Source organism: Pinus tabuliformis, chromosome Q (assembly GCF_031772625.1).
Source record: "Pinus tabuliformis cultivar Carrire ecotype Pingquan chromosome Q, CPIR1, whole genome shotgun sequence".
Lineage (NCBI taxonomy): Eukaryota > Viridiplantae > Streptophyta > Pinopsida > Pinales > Pinaceae > Pinus > Pinus tabuliformis.
The window spans coordinates 30960459-30972225 of NC_142296.1; the positions used below are offsets into that span (position 1 = coordinate 30960459).

The 11767-nt window shown below is 42.2% G+C and overlaps 1 protein-coding gene across 1 annotated transcript; it reads left to right on the forward strand.

Annotated features, from left to right (window-relative positions):
• Positions 1–5870: 5870 nt before the first annotated feature.
• Positions 5871–10133, forward strand: LOC149218120 (uncharacterized). The gene is made up of 2 exons (XM_089386484.1): positions 5871–7557; positions 7819–10133. The coding sequence occupies exons 1-2, from the start codon at positions 5871–5873 to the stop codon at positions 10131–10133; spliced, it is 4002 nt and encodes a 1333-aa protein (XP_089242610.1).
• Positions 10134–11767: the final 1634 nt, after the last annotated feature.

Genomic DNA, 11767 nt, shown 5'->3' on the forward strand with positions numbered 1-11767 from the left:
AACATCATCTTGGATTCACCAGATAACTGACAATGCGGGCATATCTAGATCGAGGAGCTTGCTTCATATAGTGCTCTCTGCAAACATAATACTTTTCCAAACCAATATGCTCAGACTCACAATATTGTACAATCAAATCAACTAAGTCAGCTTATCAAAGTTTAGATGCTAGATTAGAACCAATATCAAGATCATCACAATATCACAATATCAAATTCTTTAGACTAGGTGACAGGTAGATCTCTCATCAAGTCATGACTTCATCTATTATCATGCCAACAAGTTGTCATAAGAAATATCAATCCAAATTTCATCAAGTCATCCTCATGATCATAATATAAGTCACTAGATGCAAATTCATACACCAAGGATAAGTCATGCAGGTTCCAACCATTCATGGAGATAGCTTCATGTTGATTCACAACCGTCAATACTTCAACCAATGTGATAAGAACGAGGAGGCCAATGCGAAACCATTATCAAATACCAATACTAGTTACTGAAAGTAATTATGCCCATATAACATTGTTATCAAGGCAAATCATCAATCGTCAAATCAAATCATTAGTCATCATGTCAAAACTCCCAAAACTATTCATCTATATCAATCAGCCAAATCATGTCAAACTCTTGTAGCACAAACTTTAAACATAATGACATATTTGTATGCATGTCCCAGTGACCCGCAAACACAAGTTTAGTATATATATATATATATATATATATATATATATATATATATATATATATATATATATATATATATATATATATATATATATATATATATATATATATATATATATATATATATAGATATTATAGCAAACATTCAAACTTTCTAGCTCACAGATCTTTTTGATGTCTACTACACATCTGTAGGACTGGCATCCTTTAGGTGAGCATATGATCTCATGCACAAAACTTCATTTTTGTGTCCAACAGGCATAGTCGCATCCATATGCCTTCTCTTCTAGTGGTTGGGAGGCTACAGTCGCACCCTTGACCTTACTTCTGTGTGATTGAGAGGCTACAATCGCACCTGTAGCCCCTTTCTTCCGTGCGAGTGAGGTTTAGAGCAAGGGAAAACTCTCCCTCCTTAGATCAAAACGTTTTTTCATATCAACAATGTCATATGTTTGTCTTATTCATGCCCACAAATCATACTTTATTAGGAAAGAGCATATAATGATAATAAGAGAAGGGATCTTATGGAGAGGTTCTCCCTCTTAATGGGAAACCACTTCAGTCATATTCATTCATGTCATCAACTTGTGTATAATCCATCAGCAGATATGTTAGATCATAAAGTCAAAAATATCACATATTCATCATGATTATATATGTTAGCGTCAACTATGAGATCATGGCATCAATCTTTCGTCAAGGGTTAGCGTCAAATAGCTAATAGGAGTATACTTCAAGAATCATGATCACGTGCATTACTTATTTGCCACATAACTCAATCCATTAAGTTAGGGCATTCATTTCTACCAAATTCCACACAAAAACATAACAATGGCCAACAAAAGATCCTAAATATCAATCTCATTGTTAGACTTCTATCATCATGGCTACCATGCATTTCACAAACAAATAGTGTCAAGTTACCATCTACTAGAATCAAGGTGCTAACTTTCTTAATGGGATCAAGGTATCCAAAATGATAGATGTTAGCCAAACATCAAGTCATACAACTATATCAAACATCAACACTAAGTAGCTCCATACAATCAAGAAGTTCTTCATGTAAGAAGGTAAGATACTTGTTCAATATCAAGTGCACCATTTCATCATAAGAACCATGAATCCAAATTACTTTCATATGCATGCATGAGCCATTTTAGAAGGAGATATCCTCAAGACACCTTAGGGATTACCTTTCCATCCAATATTACAATTGAAACATAACATTGATACCATGCATACCTTGTAGTATTCAAATACATGTGCACCTTTTCATTTGACATAGGAAACTTGTAGCACTTAGTCATATTTTCATCAGGTGCCTCTTTTCCTTTTCCATCTCTAGCTTTTCTTTCATGAATCTCAAATGATCCTCATTTTTGTCTCATAAAGGAGGTTAGAAACATCCAAATACTCAAATATAGATGTAGGAAGTATAAGTAATGGTCAAAACAATAATCAATTCTATAAGTCTATACAAAAATGAAGACATAAAGGAGCATCATAAGTCAAGAGATACTTATCTTCAATTAGAGGCCATCCTTCTCCTCTTGAACCAACCTTCAAGAGCCATCACTGTCCATTGTCCACATAAAAATGTTGCCTTAAATATTTCAACCAACTTTATAAACAACAAGGCCTACTAGAGACTATTCCATCTAGGGCTTCATCAAACCTCTCACAAGTGCTTGAGCATCTTCACATTGATCATGTTAGGGTTTCATATCTCGAATCTTTTTCATAAACAATTGTTTCTCTCAAACCCTCACCTCATGATAGCCATAAATTTCCTAAGGTTATCTTCAACCCTAGAATTATTTTAGGTCTCCTCCATCTTGTCTTGCTTCCAATAAAGGTGTCTCCATGGGGGTGATCTTCCATGAATTTTCTTTAGCTCAACTCTGATACCATGTTCATAGGGATATATTGTTATTTGCTTTAATAATTGCATTTATTCATTAACACATTAAGTTCACCTTGTAACATCATAACATTATTTAGATTTACATCATTATTCATCATCATATGCAACTATGTAGAAAGAACAATATCATCGTCATCAATGTAGCAGAACATAAAGGAACAACAAAACAAAAGCATTCACACATAGAGACACCAGGATTGGTGATAGACCAGATTAAAACCCATTATGGGGAAAACCCTTGCAGATTCTTCTTCTTAGACTATCATCAAATAATTCAACAAAAGAGAGGACAATGTTCCATATCTTCATGTTTGCAAATAACCAGCAAAACAACTAGAACATCCATGAAATGAACCCATCAATGGATAAGCTCAAAAATCTAATTCTGAAGATTGTATTGTATTGTCATTGTTTGTAGTCAACTGTCAAACCCTGAGGTCACTGAGATTTCATATTTTGGATCCTGATCACATGGAGGAGGAGTTATGCGAGTGACTATGACTTCCCAGTCGCACCCTTAAGCCTAGCAAGTGAGCAACTAAGTTTAGAACTGAACTGCAAAAGCCCTAATCTCCCAATCACATGCACAGTGAGATGTTAGTGTGACTTGAAGGCTCTATTCACACGCATGAGCCTTCGAGGGAGTGACTATGGTCAAGATTCTCATGTTTTGTGCCTGCCACTGGGACCCAAAACCCTAAATCAAAGATGTGAGCCTCGTACCCATTCAATTTCACCTCAGAGCGAACTTGATCCTTCGTAGATGAACCTCTGACCTGTACAAGCAAGATAGAAGAGTGTCTCATTTGTGTCCAAATGAGGTAGAGGTTCACTTTTCTTTAAGGTCGGCCTTATCAAATGTGAACATGTGGGATTTTCTTCATAAGTACACTTTACCTTATCCGATTGAGTGATATTTATGTCAATTTTGGTCCTCTTGAAAATAGGAATTCAATGAAATCATTATGTCTATCAGGTGAGCTATACAAAGTGGAATTTGACCTCAGTTGCATATTTTTAACAAGGGTGACGAGTCAAAGAATTAGTCTAAGGTCATTGATATCTAGAGTCAAGACTTGAAATTAAAAATTAAAAAAGGACAATGAACATTTAAGGAGTATCATTGGGAGGAGAGGCAACAGTAAATTGGAAAGTCAAATAGTGCCATTAGGTAAGTCGAGTAGAGGTAAGCTTGGTAAGTCGAATGAGTGAGATGGGGATTGCAAATTAGTTTAGGTGTTGATATTTGATATGTTTTATTTTGTTTTAATTTTATTTTTACTTTTTATATTATCATTTTTATAATTTTTTAAATTACAAAATTGATGGTCACATGTCTCCCCTCAAAAGGGGTGCTTTTTCGCTTGGTGTTCTTGATTAAATGCTAGTACTAGACCCTCATACATGACAAACCCAGTGATCAGGTGGTTTAACAACAATAGGAAAGCACCAATGGTTTCACATCCATAATAAGCACCCAACTTAATTCAAACTTTGCACTCAGACTAATAACACTCATCAAAAGACAGAACGGGAGCGATGCGAACGGAACAACGAGGGCAACCTTAGGGTTTTGACAGAACCCTGCAGGCGGCAGGCCTGTCGAGCCAGGCACCTGCGGTAGTTACAGGCGAGGCAGAGCGCAGGTGGACGGAACCATACGGGCCGGAACTATGTTTCCCCCCCAGGGGGAGGGCCAAGTGCCTCCCCCTTCTCCGGACGCGAGAGCACGGCAAGCTGCGGATTGGGACAATCCAAATGGAGTCAGCGGTGGTACCATGGACAACAACCAGCAGAAGGGTAAGGACTCTGAGACAGAGAACAGAAATAAAGCAAGCTCCTCAACTTGCAAACCTGTTGCTACTACTAGACCACGGGTGTTCTTCCCAAGCGAACGAATCAATGCCCGAATACAGTACATGCGAGATCATGCATTGATCGACAAGTTTATAGGGATTTGGCCAACAGAACGAGCTCTGAGAGCTTGGATCAGCACCGTATGGCGTCCAAAAGGGGATATATCTCTGCATTTAGGAGCAAAGGGCTTCTTCACTGTTGTTTTCAACTGTCTAGAGGATCGAACCAGAATCCTGGAGGGAGGGCCATATTTTTTTAACTCGGCAGGCCTATTCCTCAAGGGCTGGGTGGAAAGATTCAACCCAGATAAGGAGGATCTGAGTTGTGCGCCAGTGTGGATAAGGCTTTACTCATTGCCTTGGGAATATTGGGAGGAAACTTCTCTGCAGGAGATCGGAAACGCTATTGGTGAATTTGTAAGGGTAGCAGAGGAAACAAAACTCTGCAAGCATACTTCATACGCCCGGATTTGTGTTTACATGGATCTCAAACAACCATTGCCAGACACGGTAAGCTTCTTTCACGAAGATACTGAATGGGTTCAAGTCATAGATTATGAACAGGTACCATTTAGATGTAGGAAATGCCATGATATAGGACATCTGTATAGAGACTGCCCTCTAAATAAGATACCCTCCTTTCCGGACAAATCCAATAATCACTCCCCTGATGGATTCACAAAGGTAGTCAACAGAAGGAGAGGAAACAAAAAAGCCACCAACAATCCCAAGGCAAATCCTAGCAATAAGGCAACATCAAGCAACAGATTCGAAGTTCTAAACAAAACCGATGAGAGGGGTTCGGACGAGGAACAGGAGAAAGACGAAGCAGTCCAGCAACAGCAACCGGGGGAAACATCAAGGCAAGGAGGACAAAAAATCACAAATCAAGAGCACCTGATAGCACCTAACAAAAATATGTCAAAGCAAACTGAAAAAATGGATATGGAGTACTCTCAGCCAAGCGGAAAAGCCTCGATCGAAACTGAGGATATTTTTCAATCGCCCCAAGTCATGGACGAGGACCAGGAGCCCCTGGATATAGGGGAGCTGGACATCTTAGGTCTGGAACAGGCATGTCGCACAAAGAACTTTGAAAAAATCCCGGAACAGCAGGTTGACAACCTAGTAGAAGTGTTAAGCAGAGCACAGAAAAAATACTCTCTAGGGGTCCAGATTGGCAATCCATGGGATGGCAAGTTTATCACCAAGGACAACAAAAAGAGGGGAAGGAAAACCACCCTAGAAAGAACAATCAAGATAGGAGAAATACTGGTGGAGTCAGGGCGATATGCCAAACTGACTAAGTACTTCACTGCAAACCCCCACCCTTCTCAATGAAGTTAATATCTTGGAATATTAGAGGGCTTAATAGCCCCAGGAAAGGAAGAATCTTAAAAAACATGCTGAAGCAAGAAAAACCCAGTATTCTCTTTCTACAGGAGACGAAGTGTAGCTCCACAGTTTTGGAAAGAATAGCTGCGAAGGCCTGGCCAGGAGGGCTAGTCACAGCAGTAGATGCACAAGGTGCCTCGGGAGGCTTAGCAATTCTCTGGGACGCCAGGATCATCCATCTCAGCAACATTCAAGCTAACAAAAACTTCATCCAAGCCACTTTCCACCTCTCAGGTACGAATGCTCATGGACTGCTAACTAATGTGTATTTCCCACAGGAAACAGCTCAAAAAAGCCAACTTCTGAATATATTGTCAGAACTCAATAGAGACAGACCTCTTCCTTTATGGATATCTGGCGGAGATTATAACATGATAGCCAGTATGGACGAAAAAAGAGGGGGCAGAAGCAACTCAAACAATGATGACGGCCTACTAAAGAACTTCATCAACAGCAACTGGCTAATGGACGTCCCAACAAGCAACGGTATCTTCACCTGGACAAACAAGAGAGTAGGAGCGCAACAAATCGCATCGCGCCTTGATCGTTTCCTAATCTCAGACAACGCAACCCATGTCGGAGGAGAATTTACAGCTTCCATTATCCCTTGCTCCGGATCGGATCATTGGCCCATAGAGCTCCAATGGAACAGGCCAGGTCACAATCTCAGACGCCCTTTTCGTTTTGAAGAATTTTGGTTCTCTCATCCAGAATTTGAACAGCTGGTCAGATCAAGCTGGACAAATTTCAATGCGACCGAGGGGACAAGAATGGCCAGATTCCAACAAAAACTTAAAAATCTCAAAAAGGCCATCAAACAATGGAACCACAAGATATTTGGTAACATCTTTGCCGATCAAGCCCTACTCAATACTGAAATGAAGAAAATACAACAATCCATCATTAATGATGGGCGAACAGAGGAACTCTCCAAACAGGAACAAGACATAGAATCAAAAATCCTGGAAAGAGCTAAGCAGGAGGAAATCCTATGGAGGCAGAAATCCCGAATAAGATGGCTCAAAGGCGGGGAAAAAAATACGAAATTCTTTCATAAAAATACTGTCCAAAGAAGAATGATAAACCAAATTAATCATGTTAACAATGAGCAGGGAGAGAAGATTGAAACGCATCAGGGCATAGAAAAGGAATTTATCAAATACTTCAAAAAAGCCTACCAAGAGCCCGATATCAATAGAATGCCAGCCATCAATCAACTCATTCAGAACATACCCAAGGTCATAACGGAGGAGTACAACAGTTTACTGATCCAACCTATCACTCTGCAGGAAGTTGAGGAGGCAGTGAAACAAATCAAAGAGGGAAAAGCGCCCGGACCGGACGGCTTCACAGCAAACTTCTTCCACAAATTCTGGGACCTGATAAAAAACGAAGTTTGGCAGGTTGTGGAAGAATCCAGAGAGCTCCGGTGGATGTACCCAGGACTAAATGCTACTTTCATTGCTCTAGTGCCTAAAGGAGAAGACTCCAATACCCCGGAAAAATACAGGCCCATAGCACTATGCAACATGATATACAAAATTATTTCAAAGGTCATTGCTAACAGGCTCAAACCGCTTCTTCCACTCATCATCTCGCCTGAGCAATCGGGCTATGTTGAAGGACGCCAAATAACGGATGGAATTATTCTCACTCACGAGCTAATTCATTCCCTAAAAGTGACCAAAAAACCAGGTATGTTGCTTAAACTAGATCTTTCTAAAGCTTTTGACAGCCTTAGTTGGGTCTACATTCATAAAATTCTAACTGCTTTCGGCTTTGCTCCCTCTTGGGTTAGATGGATCTACAGCTTAATATCCTTTGCTTTCTTCTCAGTATTAATCAATGGCATCCCTTCAGCCACTTTTCGACCCTCTAGAGGCATTAGGCAGGGGGATCACTTATCCCCCTTTCTTTTCGTTATCATGGCTGAGGGTTTGGGTTGAAGCATCACAGCGGCTAAGCTCAATAGGAGGTTAAAAGGGCTCTCATTTCACAATTCCCCGATCCATACCCACCAGCAATTTGTAGATGACAATATGCTCTTCGCTCATCCTTCAGTCCAAGAAGCGCATCTTATAAAAACACTTCTATCCACTTTCTCTGACGCTTCTGGTGCCCTCATCAATCGAGTCAAATCTCAAACTTATTTCTTCAATACCCCTGTCACTACTCAAAGAGCCATTGAGCGTATTCTGGGCTTTACTTCCGCCTCCTTGCCCTCCAAATATCTAGGTGCCCCGCTTATGAGCTCTGCTCTCAAACATTCCTCCTGGAAGCAACTTTTAGAAAAACTAGAAGCACATATGTTCCTATGGACCAATCGATCCCTGAATATGGCAGACAGAATAATTCTTATAAAAGTTGTACTTCAATCTATGCCTTTGTACCTCTTTTCCATTCTAGCTGCCCCCAAATGGGTCCTTAAAGAAATCAAGAACCTACAGCGAAGATTTTTGTGGGGAGGCTCAGGACAGAATCGAAAATGGGCTCTACTTAAATGGGAGAAAGTGTGTCTTCCCAAATATGCAGGAGGCATAGGCCTTAGAGATCCTGAGCACAGTAACAAAGCGATGGGAGCAAAAATCTGGTGGCGATGGCTGGCTCATCCTAGCACTCCATGGGCTTCCCTTTGGACAGCCAAGTATGCAAGCAACTATCCAATGGAGGAAAGATTGCGCATGACTGAGACAAGCTCGGGATCTGCAATCTGGAACGCAGCCATACAAAACAGATCTCTCATTCAAGAGCACTGCTTCTGGGAAATAAAAAATGGGAATATAGCACGATTTTGGGAAGATTCATGGCAGCAGATGCCAAAAATCAAAGACATTCTCCAGGATCTTCCAGCCAATGCGAGAGGAATACACCATCAGGCCAAAGTTAATCATTGCTGGACTTCCGATGTTCCTCAGGACTACCGGAAATGGAAAGACATACATCTGCTCCTCCCGAATAGCTCAGAACAGACACAACATCTCCTAGAAACAGAGCTACAAAAAAGGCAGATAAGAGTCTCGGTCGAACCGGACATCTTAAGATGGGGCCACGGAGAAAAAGGAATTTTCACAACCAAGGAGGCTTACAACATAATCATACAGGGGCAAATACACAAAGACAGCTTATGGGAAAAAGTATGGCATAAATCTAACTGGCCGAAAGTCTCCACATTTCTATGGCTTCTCTGTCATAACAGAGTACTAACGTGGGACAATCTCAGAAAGAGGAGTTTCTCAGGCCCATCCATCTGTTACATGTGCCGAAAGGAGGAAGAAACAGCACTTCATCTAATGCATAATTGTGTAGTGGGAAAGAAATTATGGGAGAGGATCGCTTTCCGCTGTCAAAGAGAAAGAAGAGTGCAAGACGACCTCAAAGGAACCATCAACAAAGGAAGTCAAGCCCCATTTCAAAGTCCTATTCTCAACGCGTTGTGGATACTCCTTCCTGGTTTCCTGATGTGGAATCTATGGAAAGAGCGCAATCGAAGAATATTCAAAGATCAAACGCTGCCGCTGGAAAAACTGTGGAATATTTTCCATCAAAACATAATGGAAACTCTTTCACTCAAAGAATGGCACCCCGAAGACCTTCCGACTCTACCTCAAGAAAAAGTTGTTTGGGATAACTGGCAAATGAGTATAAACCACATCTCAACTAACGGTAGAAATCCCAACAAGCACAGACAGGAAGCAAGTTCTTGGAATCCACCTCCGGCTGGCATGATACAACTCAACTTCGACGGGGCCTCTAAAGGAAACCCAGGACAAGCAGGTTATGGAGGCGTTTTCAGGGATCACAATGGCAATCCTTTAAGCATTTTCATGGGTTCGATAGGCTGGGACACTAACAACTCAGCGGAATTGGAAGGTCTATGGCGAGGACTCAAAATAGCACACAGGAAAAACTTCTTTCCCCTCATTATAGAAGGGGACTCGCAGATTATAATCAGAATGGCCACAAAGCTTCAGCATGGCTCTCCAGTTCACAAGATCAGCAACAGTTGGAGAATGTCCCAGAGGCTTGAGTTGATCAATCACTGGCTCTCTCTGCACCAAGCTATCACTTTCAAGCACATCAGACGAGAAGGAAACAAGTTGGCCGATCTTCTAGCCAACCTTGGAGTGGAGGCAAAAGAAAACCACTTCGAAGGCGCTATAGACAACCTTCCTTCCAGAGGCCAAATTGACACGCTGAAGGCAATGGTCTCTCAGGAAAATTCTCTGATTCAGAACTCGCACCCGGATGCGGGTGCTTCTACTAGGCATTAAATATGGCATACGCCACGCCACCTGGGAGCAGGACAGATCGCCGACACCTGTACGCGGAGGCCTGCAAAAGGAATTACAAGTTAATGCACAAGGTAAGCGAATTTAGTGTGCAGCAGAAGAGACGGGACGCTGCATTCAAGCCGAGCATGGCTGCTCAGGACTCGATTCAGAACAGGAGTAGAGCCGAAGGCCTTTCCCCCGTGGTGAGAATGGATGCTACGCCGTATATAGGGATTAACATGTCAATCATAGAACAGAACTGGCCCATTTCTGCTTCCCGTGTTCGGAGAGAGGTTCTACCGGCTTCCAGTATTCGAGGGATTGTTGAGTGTTTGGGGTCTCTGGTCTTAAGCGCCATGTCGCGCAGCCGAGGAGTACCCAGGCGAGGAGGGAGGTCTGGTACCCGTGTTGGCCTGGACATGGAAGATTTACAACCAATTGCGCCCATTGCCTCAGCGCCACCCTCGTCTCCCAGCTCTGAGCAGGAATGCCTTCTTCCACAGGGCACCTACCAGACTTTTCGCTTCAGGTTTCCTAGCCGCCTAGTCAGACCAGAAGTGGTGGTCAATTTCACGGTTTTCATCTCTGAGGAAGAGCCTGGAATGCCCAATTCTAACTCCCCTGCCTCTGCTAGTGTTCAAGATAGTGATATCCTTCTGGGCGACATGAACGGTTTGGTTTATAGAGCCCACCGTTACGAGGAAGCTCCATCTCAGAACGCCCTGGTCTAGCAAGCTCCGACTCAGGAAATTTCAGGTCATGCCGCCTCTGTGCTAGAGGTTTTGCCGCCGCCAAATTCGAATATGGAAATGGAGGTCTTCAGCGCTCGTGCTCAGCCAGTTCCGGGAGAGCTGCCTCAGGACGTGGACAGGATGGTCATCTGGCTCGACTCGCCCAGCCCGGACAAAGGAATGCAGGCGGCCTCGCCCAACCAGACAGCCTAGTTCTCTTCGGGTGCACTGTTTTGTCTTTTTTGCAATCATGTCGATACAAATGGTGTTGTTTCCTTGTGTCCAATTCAGTCCTAGGTCTCAGTTTGGCTACTGCTGCAAGTCTCAGGCTTCAGCAGCATGCTCTTCTTGTTTTAGTGTCAATGATGTAAAATGGCTCTGTCCTGCCAGTAGCTATGGTGCTTTTGTCAGTTTGAGTCCAGGTTATTTGACGTCCAGGAAGCATTATTATGGACTGTGTTTTATGACTCGGTTAAAGCAGATAGACAGTATAGTCCAGCTTCTTCTGTTTGAGGACTGGCCTCGGCCTCCTCGCAAGATCTAAACTTTGTACATATTTTTCTTTTTTTAATATAGCAGTAGCCTTTACTTAGAAAAAAAAAAATAACACTCATCAAAAGAAAGAACTGATTAACAGTCTAGCATAGACAAAGGGATCTTTGTGAATTCACACCCACACTAGCTAAAATCTCTAACACAAATTTTCAAGCAATAATCGAGTAGATAGTGAAACACCCAATTCTTGTGGGATTGTGTATATATGATTAGCACCACTGCATCCCACAACTTGACCGAGAGGCCACCACTTGCTCCACAGTGCCTTCACTTGCACGTTTTTTCTCTCCAGGCCGTGAGAGGGGGGAATCACGGTGGCATTGCCCAATCGATTTTCCTCTACATAAC

Bases quoted from the DNA above. Each gene is read 5' to 3' on its own strand.
- LOC149218120 (XM_089386484.1), top strand. From the start codon at position 5,871: ATGCTGAAGCAAGAAAAACCCAGTATTCTCTTTCTACAGGAGACGAAG. The intron at 7,558-7,818 runs GTATGTTGCTTA...GAAGCATCACAG, and splicing joins AAAAGTGACCAAAAAACCAG to CGGCTAAGCTCAATAGGAGG.